Source organism: Oncorhynchus clarkii, chromosome 20, assembly GCF_045791955.1.
Source record: "Oncorhynchus clarkii lewisi isolate Uvic-CL-2024 chromosome 20, UVic_Ocla_1.0, whole genome shotgun sequence".
NCBI classification, from domain to species: domain Eukaryota; kingdom Metazoa; phylum Chordata; class Actinopteri; order Salmoniformes; family Salmonidae; genus Oncorhynchus; species Oncorhynchus clarkii.
Genome location: NC_092166.1, coordinates 86,378,942 through 86,403,545, shown reverse-complemented (window position 1 = coordinate 86,403,545; position 24,604 = coordinate 86,378,942). Strand labels below are relative to the sequence as shown.

The following is a 24,604-nucleotide window of genomic DNA, read 5'->3' as shown; positions in this document are numbered from 1 at the left end:
AGTGCACTACTTTAGACCAGAGCCCTATTCCCTATATAGTGCACTACTTTAGACCAGAGTCCTATTCCCTATATAGTGCACTACTTTAGACCAGGGCCCTATTCCCTATATAGTTCACTACTTTAGACCAGGGCCCTATTCCCTATATAGTTCACTACTTTAGACCAGAGCCCTATTCCCTATATAGTGCACTACTTTAGACCAGGGCCCTATTCCCTATATAGTGCACTACTTTAGACCAGAGCCCTATTCCCTATATAGTGCACTACTTTAGACCAGGGCCCTATTCCCTATATAGTTCACTACTTTAGACCAGGGCCCTATTCCCTATATAGTTCACTACTTTAGACCAGAGCCCTATTCCCTATATAGTGCACTACTTTAGACCAGGGCCCTATTCCCTATATAGTGCACTACTTTAGACCAGAGCCCTATTCCCTATATAGTGCACTACTTTAGACCAGGGCCCTATTCCCTATATAGTGCACTACTTTAGACCAGGGCCCTATTCCCTATATAGTGCACTACTTTAGACCAGGGCCCTATTCCCTATATAGTGCACTACTTTAGACCAGGGCCCTATTCCCTATATAGTGCACTACTTTAGACCAGAGCCCTATTCCCTATATAGTGCACTACTTTAGACCAGGGCCCTATTCCCTATATAGTTCACTACTTTAGACCAGCGCCCTATGGGCCGGGCCGTATGGGTCTTGGTCTAAAGTAGTGCACTTAATGTAATAGCATTTGGGAGGTATTATTTCTCCCCTATTCCTCAAAGGGCTGTCTGTCGAACAGATTGGTCTGTATATTTCCTCCAGGTCTTTGAACAATAAAATCCGTATTTAATCAGTCTGTCTTATTGTTGAGCTGTTGGTTACAGTTGTTTCGTCCCTGTGAGTGATTCTAAATTTACATTCCGCAGAGTTTCACAATGAGCCGAAATGAATTCATAAAAACCTTTTACACATTGATATTCCAGAACTTTTATGAGGATTGGTCCTTGTGTTTTATTCAGTTCAATGTTCATATTGCTATCCTTTACAAGTCCACGACGTGAAGAATCAACCACATGACCGTCCCAGAAGGCCCTCAGCAGACATGTTGGGATGAGGCCATTTAAATGGTTTTAGTGCTGTCTTTTCTCCTTCTGCACTGAAGTGAAGGGGAAAAACTCCCGAACAAGTAGCATATATTCCCAACGCATTATACTGATGTCCTTTTATCCAGGATTTTCACATCAGTACAGATGAAGGTTCAGGAGAGGAAACTAGTTCATATAAATCACCCCGCCACGGTCACAAGTTCAGGGAGTCGACGGTGGTTTTCTACTTGTTCTGCAGTTGGTGTTTTGTACCGCCAGGCGTTGTTTTGAGAAGGGCGGTTACGACAGAACCCGGGCGACGTGGAAGCGTGGAGAATGTCATGTACGCGCGTCTCGCTTGTGATCAGGGCTTTTTCCAATAGTTTTTAAAAACGGATTTTCAGTACAGATAAAGGTGTATTTTAAATAGTAGAGAGGATAAAAAAAACAACTGACATTCTTAATATCGTGCATAAATTAAGATCTATAGCCATGGATGAGGCAATAGCGATTATTTTAATATCCGTTGCGATGTTTTTGGGATGTTTTCTATTAGGTTTGATTCCACTTCTGATGAAACTTTCTGAGGTAAGTCATGTAATTAAACTTGTATTCCCTCCGTTCCCCTCCTGTCTGTAACTTGCGCCGTACCTTCCTTTGTGGTCTCTTCTCCCGATGCCAAACATGTCAGTGTTTTTTCAGACCTGTCTCATACTGGTCCCTGCTATGGAATCCACTCCATACTATATTTAGTGAACATTCAATAGATAGCTACTGTACCCCCCCCCCCCCCCCTTCATTCCATATATAGCTACTGTACCCCCCCCCCCCTCTCCTTCATTCCATATATAGCTACTGTACCCCCCCCCCCTCTCCTTCATTCAATAAATAGCTACTGTACCCCCCCCCCCCTCTCCTTCATTCAATAAATAGCTACTGTACCCCCCCCCTTTCATTCAGTAAATAGCTACTGTACCCCCCCCCCTCTCCTTCATTCAATAAATAGCTACTGTACCCCCCCCCCCTTTCATTCAGTAAATAGCTACTGTACCCCCCCCCCTTTCATTCAGTAAATAGCTACTGTACCCCCCCCCCCTCTCCTTCATTCAATAAATAGCTACTGCACCCCCCAACCCCTCTACTTCATTCAATATATAGCTACTGTACCCCCCCCCCCCTTTCATTCAGTAAATAGCTACTGTACCCCCCCCCCCCCTCTCCTTCATTCAATATATAGCTACTGTACCCCCCCCCCCTTCATTCAATAAATAGCTACTTTACCCCCCCCCCCCCTCTCCTTCATTCAATAAATAGCTACTGTACCCCCCCCCCCCTCTCCTTCATTCAATAAATAGCTACTTTACCCCCCCCCCCTCTCCTTCATGCAATACATAGCTACTGTACCCCCCCCCCCCCCCTCTCCTTCATGCAATACATAGCTACTGTACCCCCCCCCCCCCCTCTCCTTCATGCAATACATAGCTACTGTACCCCCACCCCTCCTTCATTCAATAAATAGCTACTGTACCCCCCAACCCCTCTCCTTCATTCAATAAATAGCTACTGTACCCCCCCCCCTCCTTCATTCAATAAATAGCTACTGTACCCCCCCCCCCCCTCCATTCAATAAATAGCTACTGTACCCCCCTCTCCTTCATAGCTACTCTCCTTCTTTCAATAGATAGCTACTGTACCCCCCTCTCCTTCATTCAATAAATAGCTACTGTACCCCCCCCCCTCCTTCATTCAATAAATAGCTACTGTACCCCCCCCCCTCCTTCATTCAATAAATAGCTACTGTACCCCCCCCCCTCCTTCATTCAATAAATAGCTACTGTACCCCCCCCCCTCCTTCATTCAATAAATAGCTACTGTACCCCCCCCCCCCTCCTTCATTCAATAAATAGCTACTGTACCCCCCTCTCCTTCATTCAATAGATAGCTACTGTACCCCCCCTCTCCTTCATTCAGTAAATAGCTACTGTACCCCCCCTCTCCTTCATTCAATAAATAGCTACTGTACCCCCCCCCCCCCCCCCCCCCCCCCCCTCTCCTTCATTCAATATATAAAAATGTAATTCTAAATGTATCACCATCAGAAGTTTACAATGGGGCACTGAGGAAGGTTCGATATTTGCCAAGGGTGTGATTGGTACAGTTTGAGCTCTTGTTGTTACCGTAATAGAGGAGAGGAAATGACCTTTGGAACCAGACAGACACGTTTTTTTCTCCGTAACCAGTTTTGAATTCTTGACTTTGTGTAAATATATATATTTTTTAAATTATATTGATAATGCATAATTTAACACTGTTATTATACCGTGACACATGTATTTACCCCTCTCCTTCCTAGAACAATCAACCGTTGGTGTGTAGGTAGAATAATGTGTGTGTGTCCCTTTCTCTCCCAACAGAAGAGGCTGCAGTTTGTTAGTGTATTCGGGGCAGGCCTGCTCTGTGGTACAGCTCTAGCTATCGTCCTTCCAGAAGGGGTGGAACTACTGGAAGAGTCATGGAGAGGTGAGGGTTACCAGACATATAATGTAACAGGAGTAACAGCCCGGGGTTCCAACTTCTCTAAGACCTCAAAAGACAGATGGAGCAATAACTCACTGTAGGCTACATCGCTGTTGTTAAGTTTGTACGGGCAAAACAGTCCCTCGATTGCAGCTACATTGATGCTATAAGTAGTCTGTAGTCCTCTAAGGGTTATCTCGCCAAACTGTTTATCATTTCAGTGATGCGTCTTTTCAACTGTATCTATAATGGACCTTCAAGCCAAATGCTCCCTCAGCCTGCCCAGCCCTTTTAATTGATGTCTGGTTAAACCCACTTCACCGTCAGACCAAGCCGCAGAGCCTGGGGGTACTTCAGGATACATGGGCAATGAAGTGACCTCATTTAAATGAAAATCAACTTGGTGACCTAATTTAAGGGTCCTTGGTTATAGCTCGGCTTGGGCAGACAGGAAGCTGTACTGTTACGGCAGGGCGATGCCATGGTAACGGAATTACGCTTTGACTCAGGTTTTTTCACTTTCAAATGTACAAAAAAAAAAAAACAACAACCATTGATTTCAATGTTTAATAAACCATACAACTCTATGCACAATAACTACTTTGAACAATTTACACTAAACATTTAATTAAAAACATGTACTGAATGAACTGTGCGCTGTTCAGAATGACATTTAAATCTCCTTCAGTTTTTTTATACGACCCACTTTTTCCCCCCCAAAAACTTTGTTAAACATCTGCTCTGAATGAAGAAAGATGTCCTGCAGAAAGACTGGGGTGTCAGCGATGATATGACACCTTGACCTTGAAAACATCTCTTTTAGTTAATGAACTACAGTAAGTGAAGTGGACGAACACCCAGGGACAGAATGACATCCTCTCTGTATGAGACTACACAAGAAGGTAGAAATATGTCACATCCTGCTTCCCACGTTTGGCTATTATTCTAAACACCGGCTGTTATTCTAATGAGCTGCAAACAAGACCACATTTGGTTGGTCCAGATCAGACCAAACCTGAACCAATCATAGATGTCTATGTTTCACAAATTTGGACAGCACAGTACAGTAGAGCTACAGTGAAGTAGATACAGTTGAAGTCGGAAGTTTACATACACCTTAGCCAAATACAATTAAACTCCGTTTTTCACAATTCCTGACATTTAATCCTAGTAAAAAATCCCTGTCTTAGGTCAGTTAGGATCACCACTGTATTTTAAGAATGTGAAATGTCAGAATAATAGTAAAGAGAATGATTTATTTCAGCTTTTATTTCTTTTGTCACATTCCCAGTGGGTCAGAAGTTTACATACACTCAATTAGTATTTGGTAGCATTGTCTTTAAGTTGTTTAACTAGAGTTAAACGTTTCAGTTAGCCTTCCACAAGCTTCCCACAATAAGTTGGGTGAATTTTGGCCCATTCCTCCTGACAGAGCTGGTGTAACTGAGTCAGGTTTGTCGGCCTCCTTGCTCGCACACACTTTTTCAGTTCTGCCCACAAATTTTCTATAGGATTGAGGTCAGAGCTTTGTGACGGCCACTCCAATACCTTGACTTTGTTATCCTTAAGCCATTTTGCCACAACTTTGGAAGTATGCTTGGGGTAATTGTCCATTTGGAAGACCCATTTGTGACCAAGTTTTAACTTCCTGACTTATGTCTTGAGATGTTGCTTCAATATATCCACATAATTTTCCATCCTCATGATGCCATCTATTTTGTGAAGTGCACCAGTCTCTCCTGCAGCAATGCACCCCCACAACATGATGCTGCCACTCCCGTGCTTCACGGTTGGGATGGTGTTCTTCAGCTTGCCAGCCTCCCCCTTTTTCCTCCAAACATAACGACGGTCATTATGGCCAAACAGTTCTATTTTGTTTCATCAGATCAGAGGACATTTCTCCAAAAAGTACGATCTGTGTCCCCATGTGCAGTTTCAAACCGTAGTCTGGATTTTTTATGGCGGTTTTGGAACAGTGGCTTCTTCCGTGCTGAGCGGCCTTTCAGGTTATGTCGATATAGGACTCGTTCTACTGTGGATATAGATACTTTTGTACCTGTTTCCTCCAGCATCTTCACAAGGTCCTTTGCTGCTGTTCTGGGATTGATTTGCACTTTTCACACCAAAGTACGTTCATCTCTAGGAGACAGAACGCTTCTCCTTCCTGAGCGGTATGACGGCTGTGTGGTTCCATGGTTTTTATACTTGCGTACTATTGTTTGTACAGATGAACGTGGTACCTTCAGGCGTTTGGAAATTGCTCCCAAGGATGAACCAGACTTGTGGAGGCCTACAATTATTTTTCTGAGGTCTTGGCTGATTTCTTTTCATTTTCCCGTGATGTCAAGCGAAGAGGCACTGAGTTTGAAGGTGGGCCTTGAAATACATCCACAGGTACACCTCCAATTGACTCAAATGATGTCAATTAGCCTATCAGAAGCTTCTAAAGCCATGACATCATTTTCTGGAATTTTCCAAGCAATTTAAATGCACAGTCAACTTAGTGTATGTAAACTTCTGACCCACTGTAATTGTGATACAGTGAATTATAAGTGAAATAATCTGTCTGTAAACAATTGTTGGAAAAATTACTTGTGTCATGCACAAAGTAGATGTCCTCACCGACTTGCCAAAACTATAGTTTGTTAACAAGAAATTTGTGGATTGGTTGAAAAACGAGTTTTAATGACTCCAACCTAAGTGCATGTAAACTTCCGACTTCAACTGTATGTTCAGTACAGTACATTATACTGTACTCTACGCTATTTTACTGTGCTGTACTGAACTCTACTGCTCTGTGGGGCAGGGCTCCAGTTTGTTGTTGCTGGAAGATGGGCCCCAGTTTGTTGTTGCTGGAAGATGGGCTCCAGTTTGTTGTTGCTGGAAGATGGGCCCCAGTTTGTTGTTGCTGGAAGATGGGCCCCAGTTTGTTGTTGCTGGAAGATGGGCCCCAGTTTGTTGTTGCTGGAAGATGGGCTCCAGTTTGTTGTTGCTGGAAGATGGGCCCCAGTTTTTTGTTGCTGGAAGATGGGCCCCGAGTGAAAACGTTTGGGGAAACCCTGCTCTACTGTACCTTTCTGTACTCTACTTTACTGTCCTCTATATTTCTGTACTCTACTTTACTGTACTCTACCTTTACTGTACGATCCTCTACTGTACTCTACTTTACTGTACGATCCTCTACTGTACTCTACTTTACTGTCCTCTACATTTCTTTACTCTACTTTACTGTACTCTACTTTACTGTACTCTACTTTTCTGTACTCTACTTTTCTGTCCTCTACATTTCTGTACTATCCTCTACTGTACTCTACTTTACTCTACTTTTCTGTACGATCTTCTACTGTACTCTGCTGTACTCTACTTTTCTGTACGATCCTCTACTGTACTGTACTTTTCTGTACTGTACTTTTCTGTACTATCCTCTACTGTACTCTACTTTTCTGTACTCTACTTTTCTGTACTGTACTTCTGTACTATGCTGTGCTGTCCAAAGTTATGAAACCTAGACGTCTGTGATTGGTTCAGATTTGGTCTGGTGGACTTTTCCATGTCCGTGGACGTCCCGTGTCAGTCAGTGTTAAGTGTCGCAGCGGTCTGAGGCACTGCATCGCGGTGCTAAAGGTGTCACTACAGACCCTGGTACGATCCCAGGCTGTATCACAACTGGCCATGATCGGCAGTCCCATAGGGCTGCGCTCAATTGGCCCAGCGTCGTCCGGGTTAGGGGAGGGGAGGGTTTGGCTTGGGGTAGGCCGTCAATGTAAATAAGAATTTGTTCTTAACTGACTTGCCTAGTTAAATAAATGTTAAATTAAAAATAAAAAGTGGTTGATTATGCTGGTTGCAGTAAATGTAAAGAGGGGAGGTGTCAGTAAGAGCCAGGAGAGGACAGACTCTATTAACTAGAGCGAGAGGGGGGGGTTGTCCAGACCGAGAGGGTAGGTGTCAGTAAGAGCCAGGAGAGGACAGGTTCTATTAACTAGAGGGAGAGAGGGAGGGGTTGTCCAGACTGAGAGGGGGGGGTTGTCCAGACGGAGAGGGAGGGGTTGTCCAGACTGAGAGGGAGGGGTTGTCCAGACGGAGAGGGAGGGGTTGTCCAGACGGAGAGGGAGGGGTTGTCCAGACGGAGAGGGAGGGGTTGTCCAGACGGAGAGGGAGGGGTTGTCCAGACGGAGAGGGAGGGGTTGTCCAGACAGAGGGAGGGGTTGTCCAGACTAAGAGGGAGGGGTTGTCCAGACGGAGAGGGAGGGGTTGTCCAGACGGAGAGGGGGGGGGTTGTCCAGACGGAGAGGGGGGGGGTTGTCCAGACGGAGAGGGAGGGGTTGTCCAGACGGAGAGGGAGGTGTTGTCCAGACGGAGAGGGAGGGGTTGTCCAGACGGAGAGGGAGGGGTTGTCCAGACGGAGAGGGAAGGGTTGTCCAGACTGAGAGGGAGGGGTTGTCCAGACGGAGAGGGAGGAGTTGTCCAGACGGAGAGGGAGGGGTTGTCCAGACGGAGAGGGATTGGTTGTCCAGACTGTTTTAACACTCTTGCTTTGACCACTCAGACTGCTTCTGAGAGGTGTTTTCAGACTGTTTCTGAGAGGTGTTTTCAGACTGTTTCTGAGAGATGTTTTCAGACTGTTTCTGAGAGATGTTTTCAGACTGTTTCTGAGAGGTGTTTTCAGACTGTTTCAGAGAGATGTTTTCAGACTGTTTCTGAGAGATGTTTTCAGACTGTTTCTGAGAGATGTTTTCAGACTGGTTCTGAGAGATGTTTTCAGACTGTTTCTGAGAGATGTTTTCAGACTGTTTCTGAGAGGTGTTTTCAGACTGTTTCTGAGAGGTGTTTTCAGACTGTTTCTGAGAGGTGTTTTCAGACTGTTTCTGAGAGATGTTTTCAGACTGTTTCTGAGAGGTGTTTTCAGACTGTTTCTGAGAGGTGTTTTCAGACTGTTTCTGAGATGTTTTCAGACTGTTTCTGAGAGGTGTTTTCAGACTGTTTCTGAGAGATGTTTTCAGACTGTTTCTGAGAGGAGATGTTTTCAGACTGTTTCTGAGAGGAGATGTTTTCAGACTGTTTCTGATAGATGTTTTCAGACTGTTTCTGAGAGGTGTTTTCAGACTGTTTCAGAGAGATGTTTTCAGACTGTTTCTGAGAGGAGATGTTTTCAGACTGTTTCTGAGAGGAGATGTTTTCAGACTGTTTCTGAGAGATGTTTTCAGACTGTTTCAGAGAGATGTTTTCAGACTGTTTCTGATAAATGTTTTCAGACTGTTTCTGATAGATGTTTTCAGACTGTTTCTGAGAGATGTTTTCAGACTGTTTCTGATAGATGTTTTCAGAATGTTTCTGAGATATGTTTTCAGACTGTTTCTGAGATGTTTTCAGACTGTTTCTGATAGATGTTTTCAGACTGTTTCTAATAGATGTTTTCAGACTGTTTCTGAGAGGTGTTTTCAGACTGTTTGTGATCTATTAATTGAAGAAGTACAAGATGGCGTAGCAGTAGGACGTATTGTCGTGTAGTGTCCCTTGTATATATCGTTTGTTTTCTTCACATATCTTTAAAACTTTTTGCTGAACCTCAACTTCTTCTAAATACTCTCCTGCAACCCGCCTCACCCAACGTAGCTATTTCTCCTAAAGTATTTATATTTACTTCGGACCTGGAACCCCTCAACTGAAGCTAGCCAACGAACTACCAGCTTCAGCAAAACATTGCTAGCGGTCTTCAGCTAACCGGTCATCAGCTAACCTTTAGCTAACCTTTAGCTCGGAAAGCTCTCGCCAGTTCGAACAACGCGACTCTAACCAGAGCATAACGGACCTATTTATTATTTTATTTTATTTTTCATCCCCGGATTCCCATCGCAAACGGAACATTTTGAGCTCCTGGGCTACAATATCCAGACCCACGACCGGTCCATCGATGTCACTGCATGAAGAGGAATAAACAGATACCCCCATCGCGACGTCCCCAAAGGCTAACTCTCTAGCCCTTGCTATCTCCTTGCTTGCAAATTCGGCCTGCTAACTGCTAGCTTGTTTAGCCCGGTCCGCTAACTGCTACCGTGTTTAGCACCGTCAGCTTGTTAGCACAGGCCTGCTAACCGTCTGAATCGCCGCGTCCCAAACACTCACTGAACCCATATTTACTTTCTACCCCTTTTCGATTCTTAATTTGTTTATACCTTCCGGTAACCTGCCTCACCCAATGTGATACGGAACCGCTATTATCTTTACATTTTTAGAACACACTCAAGAACCTCCAGAAGCTAACCAGCTAACTGGCTACAAGCTATTTGGTCATTGTTAGTTTTTTAACCTGGATAACACTCGCCAGTCCAGCTTCCCTGCCCCATCCACCGCTGCCCCTTGGACACTGATCACTTGGCTACATAGCTGATGCATGCTGGACTGTCCATTAATCACGGTAATCCATTCTGCTTGTTTATGTTTTATCTGTCGGCCCCAGCCGCACTTAGGCTCTGTGTGTAGTTAATCCGACCCTCTGCCTAATCAATCGCCATTCTACCTGCTGTTGTTGTGCTAGCTGATTAGCTGTTGTCTCACCTACTGTTTTAGCTAGCTCTCCCAATTCAACACCTGTGATTACTGTATGCCTTGCTGTATGTCTCTCTCAAATGTCAATATGCCTTGTATACTGTTGTGCAGGTTAGTTATCATTGTTTTAGTTTACAATGGAGCCCCTAGTTCCACTCTTTATACCCCTGTTACCTCCTTTGTCCCACCCCCCACACATGCGGTGACCTCACCCATTACAACCAGCATGTCCAGAGATACAACCTCTCTCATCATCACCCAGTGCCTGGGCTTACCTCCGCTGTACCCGCACCCCACCATACCCCTGTTTGCGCATTATGCCCTGAATATATTCTACCATGCCCAGAAACCTGCTCCTCTTATTCTCTGTCCCCAACGCCCTAGGCGACCAGTTTTGATAGCCTTCAGCCGCACCCTCATACTACTCCTTCTCTGTTCCGCGGGTGATGTGGAGGTAAACCCAGGCCCTGCATGTCCCCAGGCACCCTCATTTGTTGACTTCTGTGATCGAAAAAGCCTTGGTTTCATGCATGTCAACATCAGAAGCCTCCTCCCTAAGTTTGTCTTACTCACTGCTCTAGCACACTCTGCTAACCCTGATGTCCTTGCCGTGTCTGAATCCTGGCTCAGGAAGGCCACCAAAAATTCGGAGATTTCCATACCCAACTATAACATCTTCCGTCAAGATAGAACTGCCAAAGGAGGAGGAGTTGCAGTCTACTGCAGAGAGAGCCTGCAAAGTAATGTCATACTTTCCAGGTCCATACCCAAACAGTTCGAACTACTAATTTTGAAAATCACTCTCTCCAGAAATAAGTCTCTCACTGTTGCCGCCTGCTACCGACCCCCCTCAGCTCCCAGCTGTGCCCTGGACACCATTTGTGAATTGATCGCCCCCCATCTAGCTTCAGAGTTTGTTCTGTTAGGTGACCTAAACTGGGATATGCTTAACACCCCGGCAGTCCTACAATCTAAGCTAGATGCCCTCAATCTCACTCAAATCATCAAGGAACCCACCAGGTACAACCCTAACTCTGTAAACAAGGGCACCCTCATTGACGTCATCCTGACCAACTGGCCCTCCAAATACACCTCCGCTGTCTTCAACCAGGATCTCAGCGATCACTGCCTCATTGCCTGTATCCGCTACGGAGCCGCAGTCAAACGACCACCCCTCATCACTGTCAAACGCTCCCTAAAACACTTCTGTGAGCAGGCCTTTCTAATCGACCTGGCCCGGGTATCCTGGAAGGACATTGACCTCATCCCGTCAGTTGAGGATGCCTGGTCTTTCTTTAAAAGTAACTTCCTCACCATTTTAGATAAGCATGCTCCGTTCAAAAAATGCAGAACTAAGAACAGATATAGCCCCTGGTTCACTCCAGACCTGACTGCCCTCGACCAGCACAAAAACATCCTGTGGCGGACTGCACTAACATCGAACAGTCCCCGCGATATGCAACTGTTCAGGGAAGTCAGGAACCAATACACACAGTCAGTCAGGAAAGCTAAAGCCAACTTCTTCAGGCAGAAGTTTGCATCCTGTAGCTCCAACTCCAAAAAGTTCTGGGACACTGTGAAGTCCATGGAGAACAAGAGCACCTCCTCCCAGCTGCCCACTGCACTGAGGCTAGGTAACACGGTCACCACCGATAAATCCATGATTATCGAAAACTTCAACAAGCATTTCTCAACGGCTGGCCATGCCTTCCGCCTGGCTACTCCAACCTCGTCCAACAGCTCCCCCCCCCCCGCAGCTACTCGCCCAAGCCTCTCCAGGTTCTCCTTTACCCAAATCCAGATAGCAGATGTTCTGAAAGAGCTGCAAAACCTGGACCCGTACAAATCAGCTGGGCTTGACAATCTGGACCCTCTATTCCTGAAACTATCCGCCGCCATTGTCGCAACCCCTATTACCAGCCTGTTCAACCTCTCTTTCATATCGTCTGAGATCCCCAAGGATTGGAAAGCTGCCGCAGTCATCCCCCTCTTCAAAGGGGGCGACACCCTGGACCCAAACTGTTACAGACCAATATCCATCCTGCCCTGCCTATCTAAGGTCTTCGAAAGCCAAGTCAACAAACAGATCACTGACCATCTTGAATCCCACCGTACCTTCTCCGCTGTGCAATCTGGTTTCCGAGCTGGTCACGGGTGTACCTCAGCCACGCTCAAGGTACTAAACGATATCATAACCGCCATCGATAAAAGACAGTACTGTGCAGCCGTCTTCATAGACCTTGCCAAGGCTTTCGACTCTGTCAATCACCGTATTCTTATTGGCAGACTCAGTAGCCTCGGTTTTTCGGATGACTGCCTTGCCTGGTTCACCAATTACTTTGCAGACAGAGTTCAGTGTGTCAAATCGGAGGGCATGCTGTCCGGTCCTCTGGCAGTCTCTATGGGGGTGCCACAGGGTTCAATTCTCGGGCCGACTCTTTTCTCTGTATATATCAATGATGTTTCTCATGCTGCGGGCGATTCCCTGATCCACCTCTACGCAGACGACACCATTCTATATACTTCCGGCCCGTCCTTGGACACTGTGCTATCTAACCTCCAAACGAGCTTCAATGCCATACAGCACTCCTTCCGTGGCCTCCAACTGCTCTTAAACGCTAGTAAAACCAAATGCATGCTTTTCAACCGTTCGCTGCCTGCACCCGCACGCCTGACCAGCATCACCACCCTGGATGGTTCCGACCTTGAATATGTGGACATCTATAAGTACCTAGGTGTCTGGCTAGACTCTAAACTCTCCTTCCAGACCCATATCAAACATCTCCAATCGAAAATCAAATCAAGAGTCGGCTTTCTATTCCGCAACAAAGCCTCCTTCACTCACGCCGCCAAACTTACCCTAGTAAAACTGACTATCCTACCGATCCTCGACTTCGGCGATGTCATCTACAAAATTGCTTCCAACACTCTACTCAGCAAACTGGATGCAGTTTATCACAGTGCCATCCGTTTTGTCACTAAAGCACCTTATACCACCCACCACTGCGACTTGTATGCTCTAATCGGCTGGCCCTCGCTACATATTCGTCGCCAGACCCACTGGCTCCAGCTCATCTACAAGTCCATGCTAGGTAAAGCTCCGCCTTATCTCAGTTCACTGGTTACGATGGCAACACCCATCCGCAGCACGCGCTCCAGCAGGTGTATCTCACTGATCATCCCTAAAGCCAACACCTCATTTGGCCGCCTTTCGTTCCAGTTCTCTGCTGCCTGTGATTGGAACGAATTGCAAAAATCGCTGAAGTTGGAGACTTTTATCTCCCTCACCAACTTCAAACATCTGCTATCTGAGCAGCTAACCGATCGCTGCAGCTGTACATAGTCTATTGGTAAATAGCCCACCCATTTTCACCTACCTCATCCCCATACTGTTTTTATTTATTTATTTTTCTGCTCTTTTGCACACCAATATCTCTACCTTTACATAACCATCTGATCATTTATCACTCCAGTGTTAATCTGCATAATTGTAATTATTTGCCTACCTTCTCATGCCTTTTGCACACAATGTATATATAGACTCCCCTTTTTTCTACTGTGTTATTGACTTGTTAATTGTTTACTCCATGTGTAACTCTGTGTTGTCTGTTCACACTGCTATGCCTTATCTTGGCCAGGTCGCAGTTGCAAATGAGAACTTGTTCTCAACTAGCCTACCTGGTTAAATAAAGGTGAAATAAAAAAAAACTGTGGAATCTGGATACTGCACACAGGGATACATAACATGTTTTATTTGAGGATGTTGACTCCATATCTGGTTGAGTGTGCTTGTTGCTAAAAAGTCTGTGTTTGTTAAGAACACACACCTCTCGGTATTCTCTCCGCAGTCTCCTCCTGCTCTGTCGCCCCAGCAGCAGCCAATCAGAATGCCAGTGACGTTGGGGTCGGGCAGCAGCTCCAGGAGGAGGACTCCTCCTCTAAAGGTCTCCCAGCACGGTTCTTCATCGGGGTCTCCCTGGTCGTAGGGTTCATCCTCATGTTCCTGGTGGACCAGATCAGTAGCTACTGCTCCAGACACGGTCAGTGATGCTCCGAGGTGAAGACCTAGCTCCTCACTCTATTAGCATTAGCCTGTCCTATTGAAAACACACTGTGAAGATGCTAACTTCCTTAGCGTTCATTTGGGCTAGTATTGTAAGCATTATCCCGACCCATTGAAAACCTGTTCTAGGATCAGTTTCCTCTCTCCCTCAATCATTACCTTCACCATTAGTGGGGAAATGCTAAACTGATTTTTTAAAATCAGTGTCTGGGTTCAACTTCAGCCTTCTCAGATGAGTTACTACTTCATATAGCATCATACGCAACATTACCAAAAGTATGTGGACACCTGCTGGTCGAACATCTCATTCCAAAATCATGGGCATTAATATGGAGTTGGTCCCCTTTTTAGACCTCGTTTTGTGCACGGAGGCGTTGTCATATTGAAACAGGAAAGGGCTTACCCCAAACTGTTGCCACAAAGTTGGAAGTACAGAATCATCTAAAATTACATTGTATGCAGTAGCGTTAAGTAACTAAGGGGCCTAGCTTGAACCATGAAAAACAGCCCCAGACCATTATTCCTCCTCCACCAAACTTTACAGTTGGCACTATGCATTCGGGCAGGTAGCGTTCTCCTGGCATCTGCCAAACCCAGATTTGTCCGTCCGACTCCCAGATGGTGAAGCTTGCTCCAGAGTCCAATAGTGGCAAGCTTTACACCAATCCAGCCGACGCTTGGCATTTCTCACGGTGATCTTAGGCTTGTGCGTGGCTGCTCGGCCATGGAAACCTATTTCATGAAGCTCCCTAACAGTTCTTGTGCTGACGTTGCTTCCAGAGTTAGTTTGGAACTCTGATTTTTACGTACTACGCGCTTCAGCACTCGGTGGTCCCGTTCTGTGAGCTTGTGTGGCCCACCACTTCAGAGCTGAGCCGTTGTTGTGTTGCGCCTAGCACTTACAGTTGATCGGGGGCAGCTCTAGCAGGGAAGAAATTGGACAAACTGACTTGTTGGTGGCATCCTATGACGGTGCCATGTTGAAACTCACTGAGCTCTTCAATAAGGTAATTCTACTGCCACTGTTTGTCTACGGAGATTGCATGGCTGTGTGCTTGCTTTTATACACCTGTCAGCAACTGGTGTGGCTGAAGTAGCCAAATCCACTAATTTGAAGGGGTGTCCACATACTTTTGTATATATAGTGTATCTCTAGCTTGCTCCACAGTTTGTCCATATGAAAAAAGGAAAACTCTGCAGTCATCAAATTATAGACTTTCGTGGGTTGGTGGTGCTTGTCGTCACTGAAACTAATCCGTTATAAAGAAAATAAGGAAGATCTGCACCCATTCTCCAAACCCCCTTTCCAAACCCCCTTTCTCCAAACCCCCTTTCTCCAAACCCCCTTTCTCCAAACCCCCTTTCTCCAAACCCCCTCTCCAAACCCCCTTTCCAAACCCCCTTTCTCCAAACCCCCTTTCCAAACCCCCTTTCCAAACCCCCTTTCTCCAAACCCCCTTTCCAAACCCCCTTTCCAAACCCCCTTTCTCCAAACCTCCTCTCCAAACCCCCTTTCCAAACCCCCTTTCTCCAAACCCCCTTTCTCCAAACCCCCTTTCTCCAAACCCCCTTTCTCCAAACCCCCTCTCCAAACCCCCTTTCCAAACCCCCTTTCTCCAAACCCCCTTTCCAAACCCCCTTTCCAAACCCCCTTTCTCCAAACCCCCTTTCCAAACCCCCTTTCCAAACCCCCTTTCTCCAAACCTCCTCTCCAAACCCCCTTTCCAAACCCCCTTTCTCCAAACCCCCTTTCTCCAAACCCCCTTTCTCCAAACCCCCTTTCTCCAAACCCCCTCTCCAAACCCCCTTTCCAAACCCCCTTTCTCCAAACCCCCTTTCCAAACCCCCTTTCCAAACCCCCTTTCTCCAAACCCCCTTTCCAAACCCCCTTTCCAAACCCCCTTTCTCCAAACCTCCTCTCCAAACCCCCTTTCCAAACCCCCTTTCCAACCCCCCTTTCCAACCCCCCTTTCTCCAAACCCCCTTTCCAAACCCCCATTCTCCAAACCCCCTTTCCAAACCTCTTCTCCAACCCCCCTTTCCAAACCCCCTCTCCAAACCCCATTCTCCAAACCCCCTTTCCAAACCCCCTTTCCAAACCCCCTCTCCAAACCCCTTTCTCCAAACCCCTTTCTCCAAACCCCCTCTCCAAACCCCATTCTCCAAACCCCTTTCTCCAAACCCCCTCTCCAAACCACTTCTTCAAACCCCCTCTCCAAACCCCCTCTCCAAACCCCATTCTCCAAACCCCTTTCTCCAAACCCCCTCTCCAAACCACTTCTTCAAACCCCCTTTCCAAACCCCCTCTCCAAACCCCTTTCTCCAAACCCCTTTCTCCAAACCCCCTCCCCAAACCCCCTCTCCAAACCCCATTCTCCAAACTCCTTTCTCCAAACCCCCTTTCTCCAAACCCCCTCTCCAAACCACTTCTTCAAACCCCGTTCTCCAAACCCCTTTCTCCAAACCCCCTCTCCAAACCCCCTCTCCAAACCCCCTCTCCAAACCTCCTCTCCAAACTTTAGTCATTGTGGTACTACCGTTCATTATGTTCAGCTCATGTTGCTATCAGTTAGTTGATTGTGTTGTTCCAGATCCACGGACTGGGATGTCCAACAGGACCAGTATCACAGCTACACTGGGACTGGTTATCCATGCTGCTGGTAGGTAATACACACACTACTCATACACACTACACACACACACACACACACTACACACACAGCTACACTGGGACTGGTTATCCATGCTGCTGGTAGGTACTATACACACTACTCATACACACTACACACACACACACACACACTACACACACACTACACACACAGCTACACTGGGACTGGTTATCCATGCTGCTGGTAGGTACTATACACACTACTCATACACACTACACACACACACACACTACACACACAGCTACACTGGGACTGGTTATCCATGCTGCTGGTAGGTACTATACACACTACACACACACTACACACACACACACTACACACACACACACACTACACACACACACACACACTACACACACACACACTGGTTATCCATGCTGCTGGTACACACACTACTCATACACACTACACACACACACTACACACACTACACACACACACACACTACACACACACACACACACACACACACACACACACACACACACACTACACACACACACTACACACACACTACACACACACTACTCATACACACACACACACACTACACACACACTACACACACACACACACACTACTCATACACACTACACACACACACACACACACACACACACACTACACACACAGCTACACTGGGACTGGTTATCCATGCTGCTGGTAGGTACTATACACACTACTCATACACACTACTCATACACACTACACACACACTACTCATACACACTACACACACACACACACACTACTCATACACACTATACACACACACACACACACTACACACACACACACACACACACACACACACACACACACACACACACACACACACACACACACAGCTACACTGGGACTGGTTATCCATGCTGCTGGTAGGTACTATACACACTACTCATACACACTACACACACACACACACACACACACACTATACACACTACTCACACTACACACACACACGTCTGTCTGTCTGTCTGTCTGGTCTGGTCTGGTCTGGTCTGGTCTGGTCTGCCTGTAGCTGACGGTGTGTCTGTCTGTCGGTATAGTGATCATTGTCTCTCTCCTCTGCCTGCCTGTATAGCTGCCAGGGTGTGTGTGTTGTAATAACATTGTTCCTCTCTCCCCAGCTGACGGTGTAGCGTTAGGTACAGCCGTGGCTTCCTCCCAGGTCACAGTTCAAGTCGTGGTGTTCCTGGCTGTGATTCTGCACAAGGTGAGAGTCCGCTGCATTAATCAGATCTACTATGGAGGTAATATCACAAGCAATTCAGGACATCGGGACATCAGGACAAACCAATCAATGGTTGATTGTTCTTGCAAACTCCTTAAGCCCTCTCTCAATTCAATGTACTTGAATTGATTTAATTCTCCCTCCCTCCCTCCCTCCCTCCCTCCCTCCCTCCCTCCCTCCCTCCCTCCCTCCCTCCCTCCCTCCCTCCCTCCCTCCCTCAATTCAATTCAAGGGGCTTTATTGTCATGGGATACATGTGTTAACATTGCCAAAGCAAGTGAGGTAGATAATATACAAAAGTGAAATAAACGATACAAATTAACAGTAAACATTACACTCACAGAAGTTTCAAAACAATAAAGACATTTCAAATGTCATATTATATATATATACAGTGTTGTAACAATGTACAAATGGTTAAAGTACACAAGGGAAAATAAATAAGCATAAATATGGGTTGTATTTACAATGGTGTTTGTTCTTCACTGGTTGACCTTTTCTCGTGGCAACAGGTCACAAATCTTGCTGCTGTTTCTCTTTCTCTCTCTCTCTCTCTCTCTCTCTCTCTCTCTCTCTCTCTCTCTCTCTCTCTCTCTCTCTCTCTCTCCCCCCCTCTCTCTCTCTCTCCTTCCCACCTCCTTCCTCTCCCTCTCTCTCCCTCTCTCACTCCCTCTCTCCCTCTTTCTCTCTCCCTCTCACTCCTTCTCTCCCTCTTTCCCACCTCCTTCCTCTCTCTCTCTCTCTCTCTCTCTCTCTCAGGCTCCTACAGCGTTTGGTCTGGTCACCTTTCTGATGCAGGCAGGTGTAGAGAAGAAGCAGATTCAGAAGCATCTCTTGGTGTTCTCTGCTGCAGCACCTGTACTCTCCATCAGTACATACTTTATCCTGAACGCGGTGAGAAGAAGTAACAGACTGCTGTTTAGTGGCGTAGAACAACGTGCTTTCATAATGACGAGAAAGGTGGTTTATCTAACGGGAACCTTTTCTATGAAACTAGTAAATGATTGGAGATTGCTAGAGGCGGGAACTCAGCCTGGTTCTGGAAATGCATGTATGCTGTTTTGCCAACTGCTGACCATAGTAGTTGGTGAGACGGCAATAACATCTCTGGGACCAGGCTAGAGGGAACTACTTCCAACAGTGAAAATGATTTGATAACGTTGATATGACGTCAGCGTGCTGTGTGTTTCTCCCTCCTACTGCAGGGTGGTGGTTCGCCCCAGAACCGTCTGAGTGCTGTGTGTTACTCCCTCCTACTGCAGTGTGGTGGTTCGCCCCAGAACCGTCTGAGTGCTTTGTGTTTCTCCCTCCTACTGCAGTGTGGTGGTTCGCCCCAGAACCGTCTGAGTGCTGTGTGTTTCTCCCTCCTACTGCAGGGTGGTGGTTCGCCCCAGAACCGTCTGAGTGCTGTGTGTTACTCCCTCCTACTGCAGAGTAGTGGTTCGCCCCAGAATCGTCTGAGTGCTGTGTGTTTCTCCCTCCTACTGCACAGTGGTGGTTCGCCCCAGAACCGTCTGAGTGCTGTGTGTTTCTCAAATCAAATCAAATTTTATTTGTCACATACACATGGTTAGTAGATGTTAATGCGAGTGTAGCGAAATGCTTGTGCTTCTAGTTCCGACAATGCAGTAATAATCAACAAGTAATCTAACTAACAATTCCAAAACTACTGTCTTATACACAGTGTAAGGGGATAAAGAATATGTACATAAGGATATATGAATGAGTGATGGTACAGAGCAGCATAGGCAAGATACAGTAGATGGTATCGAGTACAGTATGTACATATGAGATGAGTATGTAAACAAAGTGGCATAGTATAGTATAAAGTGGCTAGTGATACATGTATTACATAAGGATGCAGTCGATGATATAGAGTACAGTATATACTGAATAATGTAGGGTAAGTAACATTATATAAGGTAGCATTGTTTAAAGTGGCTAGTGATATATTTACATAATTTCCCATCAATTCCCATTATTAAAGTGGCTGGAGTTGAGTCAGTGTCAGTGTGTTGGCAGCAGCCACTCAATGTTAGTGGTGGCTGTTTAACAGTCTGATGGCCTTGAGATAGAAGCTGTTTTTCAGTCTCTCGGTCCCAGCTTTGATGCACCTGTACTGACCTCGCCTTCTGGATGATAGCGGGGTGAACAGGCAGTGGCTCGGTGGTTGATGTCCTTGATGATCTTTATGGCCTTCCTGTGACATCGGGTGGTGTAGGTGTCCTGGAGGGCAGGTAGTTTGCCCCCGGTGATGCGTTGTGCAGACCTCACTACCCTCTGGAGAGCCTTACGGTTGTGGGCGGAGCAGTTGCCGTACCAGGCGGTGATACAGCCCGCCAGGATGCTCTCGATTGTGCATCTGTAGAAGTTTGTGAGTGCTTTTGGTGACAAACCGCATTTCTTCAGCCTCCTGAGGTTGAAGAGGCGCTGCTGCGCCTTCTTCACGATGCTGTCTGTGTGAGTGGACCAATTCAGTTTGTCTGTGATGTGTACGCCGAGGAACTTAAACTTCCCTCTCCTACTGCAGTGTGGTGGTTCGCCCCAGAACCGTCTGAGTGCTGTGTGTTTCTCCCTCCTACTGCAGAGTGGTGGTTCGCCCCAGAACCGTCTGAGTGCTGTGTGTTTCTCCCTCCTACTGCAGTGTGGTGGTTCGCCCCAGAATCGTCTGAGTGCTGTGTGTTTCTCCCTCCTACTGCAGTGTGGTGGTTCGCCCCAGAATCGTCTGAGTGCTGTGTGTTTCTCCCTCCTACTGCAGTGTGGTGGTTCGCCCCAGAACCGTCTGAGTGCTGTGTGTTTCTCCCTCCTACTGCAGTGTGGTGGTTCGCCCCAGAATCGTCTGAGTGCTGTGTGTTTCTCCCTCCTACTGCAGAGTGGTGGTTCGCCCCAGAACCGTCTGAGTGCTGTGTGTTTCTCCCTCCTACTGCAGAGTGGTGGTTCGCCCCAGAACCGTCTGAGTGCTGTGTGTTTCTCCCTCCTACTGCAGAGTGGTGGTTCGCCCCAGAACCGTCTGAGTGCTGTGTGTTTCTCCCTCCTACTGCAGAGTGGTGGTTCGCCCCAGAACCGTCTGAGTGCTTTGTGTTTCTCCCTCCTACTGCAGAGTGGTGGTTCGTCCCAGAACCGTCTGAGTGCTGTGTGTTTCTCCCTCCTACTGCAGTGATGGTTCGCCCCAGAACCGTCTGAGTGCTGTGTGTTTCTCCCTCCTACTGCAGAGTGGTGGTTCGCCCCAGAACCGTCTGAGTGCTGTGTGTTTCTCCCTCCTACTGCAGAGTGGTGGTTCACCCCAGAACCGTCTGAGTGCTGTGTGTTTCTCCCTCCTACTGCAGAGTGGTGGTTCGCCCCAGAATCGTCTGAGTGCTTTGTGTTTCCCTCTCCTACTGCAGAGTGGTGGTTCGCCCCAGAACCGTCTGAGTGCTGTGTGTTTCCCTCTCCTACTGCAGAGTGGTGGTTCGCCCCAGAATCGTCTGAGTGCTGTGTGTTTCCCTCTCCTACTGCAGAGTAGTGGTTCGCCCCAGAATCGTCTGAGTGCTGTGTGTTTCTCCCTCCTACTGCAGAGTGGTGGTTCGCCCCAGAATCGTCTGAGTGCTGTGTGTTTCTCCCTCCTACTGCAGAGTGGTGGTTCGCCCCAGAATCGTCTGAGTGCTGTGTGTTTCTCCCTCCTACTGCAGAGTGGTGGTTCGCCCCAGAATCGTCTGAGTGCTGTGTGTTTCTCCCTCCTACTGCAGTGTGGTGGTTCGCCCCAGAATCGTCTGAGTGCTGTGTGTTTCTCCCTCCTACTGCAGTGTGGTGGTTCGCCCCAGAACCGTCTGAGTGCTGTGTGTTTCCCTCTCCTACTGCAGAGTGGTGGTTCGCCCCAGAATCGTCTGAGTGCTGTGTGTTTCTCCCTCCTACTGCAGAGTAGTGGTTCGCCCCAGAATCGTCTGAGTGCTGTGTGTTTCTCCCTCCTACTGCAGTGTGGTGGTTCGCCCCAGAACCGTCTGAGTGCTACAGGTGTTGGGATGCTCTTCTCCGCCGGGACGTTCCTCTACGTAGCTACGGTCCATGTACTACCAGAGATCAGCTCCAGGGGGCAGCAGAGCTCTCCCCACCTCCACGGGACTGGGAGCGGGCAGCTGGAGGTCCTGGAGAGCCTCACGCTGATACTAGGAGCAGGACTACCTGTGTTACTGGCCCTGGGACTACGTGATGACTAGTCTTGTGAATTGACGCTATCCTACCAAATCTTGTTCATAACTCAGCTATTGATAGTGAACGTGAAGGAAGCCTGGAAATCAAGTCTATAACTAAGACCGACTAGTTAACGCAAAGAAGACAACCCACAACATGTTACCAAACATTAATTTACACTGGAGTACACCTCAACTCTTACATAGCTGGAGATCAATTGGGGGTGTTTCTGTGTGTGATGCAGTACGTGTCAGTGTCTTTTTCTGAGAGGTCATAAGGACATGGGCTTTGAGCAAGCCAACAAAGGTAGGAATAGTGTGTGTGTGTGTGTGTGTGTGTGTCATGTAAAATAGTGGAATCAGAGAGAGAGAGAGGGCAGTGTGTGCGTGTGTGTGTGTGTGTGTCATGTAAAAGAGTGGGATCAGAGAGAGAGAGAGGGCAGTGTGTGTGTGTGTGTGTGTGTGTGTGTGTGCGACTCTGGTGTATAGAGCTTTTGTAATAGTTTGTCTTATCCGATCTGAGTGGGACATTCTTTTGAGCTAAACTTTTGAAGTTGTCTGAAAAGAACAAGACCATTTCTAGTAAGTGGACCCGTTTTCAAAATAACCCCGGTTTCCTGATGTCCTTTGTACCTCTACTGAACAAACAAAACATTTGTTTATTTATTTAGGTTAGCTAAAAAAAAAGTCCCCAAAACCAGATTTGAATCAAATGGATAACATTTCGTCTTTTGTAATTTCTGAGAAATGTTTTGGCTGGGTTGTGGAAAACTAAAAAAAAAAAAAAACTTTATCAGAATTTAAATGGTTGTCATAACGACGTGGCCTAAATGAACCACAATATAGTGATGATTTATTGATTTTATATTGGATGTGATCAAGATATGTCTTTATAGACAAGGAGAGATCTTAAATACATTTCTACGTTGTGTACTATAGCCAGGACAATGTTGTCTGGTTACCAGTCTGTTTAGATATCGTAACACTCCTTGGCAATCTGTGTCAAATGCTAAACATCTTTATAACACAGAGTACCCTAAGTGGAATATTATCCAAACAGATTGGTCCCCAGGCTAAGGACAATAGGCTGTATTTTTAATGAATACTTTATCATAACAATCATAGATTTAAAAAAAAAAATGTTTTTTAAAGTACATGACTTGTAAATTGCTGATTAATAAAGTTAGATTGTATTGAATGTGTAGTTTCTATCCCAATGTCAGATGTTGCTGTCACCTACAACTGCTACTGTCAGCTTGTAATGTCTCAGGACGTCAGGGACAATACAACATCAGTACTATATCAGTACTGTTACAGAGGTTCTATACTAATAGGTACATCAGTACTATATCAGTACTGTTACAGAGGTTCTATACTAATAGGTACATCAGTACTATATCAGTACTGTTACAGAGGTTCTATACTAATAGGTACATCAGTACTATACTATAACAGGACAGTAAAGGTTCTATACTAATAGGTACATCAGTACTACACTAATAGGTACATCAGTACTATACTATAACAGGACAGTAAAGGTTCTATACTAATAGGTACATCAGTACTACACTAATAGGTACATCAGTACTATACTATAACAGGACAGTAAAGGTTCTATACTAATAGGTACATCAGTACTACACTAATAGGTACATCACTACTACACTAATAGGTACATCAGTACTATATAACAGGACAGTAAAGGTTCTATACTAATAGGTACATCAGTACTATACTATAACAGGACAGTAAAGGTTCTATACTAATAGGTACATCAGTACTATACTAATAGGTACATCAGTACTATACTATAACAGGACAGTAAAGGTTCTATACTAATAGGTACATCAGTACTACACTAATAGGTACGTCAGTACTATACTATAACAGGACAGTAAAGGTTCTATACTAATAGGTACATCAGTACTACACTAATAGGTACATCAGTACTATACTATAACAGGACAGTAAAGGTTCTATACTAATAGGTAAATTAGTACTACACTAATAGGTACATCAGTACTATATAACAGGACAGTAAAGGTTCTATACTAATAGGTACATCAGTACTACACTAATAGGTACATCAGTACTACACTATAACAGGACAGTAAAGGTTCTATACTAATAGGTACATCAGTACTATACTATAACAGGACAGCAAAGGTTCTACATCAGTACTATACTATAACAGGACAGTAAAGGTTCTACATCAGTACTATACTATAACAGGACAGTAAAGGTTCTACATCAGTACTATACTATAACAGGACAGCCATTGTTACATTCACTAAATAACGCTTTATTAAAGATGTA

At 46.1% G+C, this 24,604-nt stretch overlaps 1 protein-coding gene across 2 annotated transcripts; it reads left to right on the top strand.

Annotated features, from left to right (window-relative positions):
- The first annotated feature begins 1,391 nt into the window (after nt 1-1,391).
- LOC139375744 (zinc transporter ZIP9-like) lies at nt 1,392-23,486 on the top strand. Of its 2 annotated transcripts, none has more exons than XM_071117559.1 (7): nt 1,392-1,672; nt 3,499-3,604; nt 13,999-14,190; nt 16,805-16,873; nt 18,019-18,104; nt 18,882-19,016; nt 22,076-23,486. In XM_071117559.1, exons 1-7 carry the CDS (start codon nt 1,577-1,579, stop codon nt 22,313-22,315), a joined length of 924 nt encoding a protein of 307 aa, XP_070973660.1. In that variant the 5' UTR covers nt 1,392-1,576; the 3' UTR covers nt 22,316-23,486. The 2 variants fall into 2 exon arrangements, with proteins under 2 accessions (XP_070973660.1, XP_070973659.1); XM_071117558.1 differs by having other exon boundaries at nt 18,882-19,082; nt 22,076-22,328.
- Nucleotides 23,487-24,604: the final 1,118 nt, after the last annotated feature.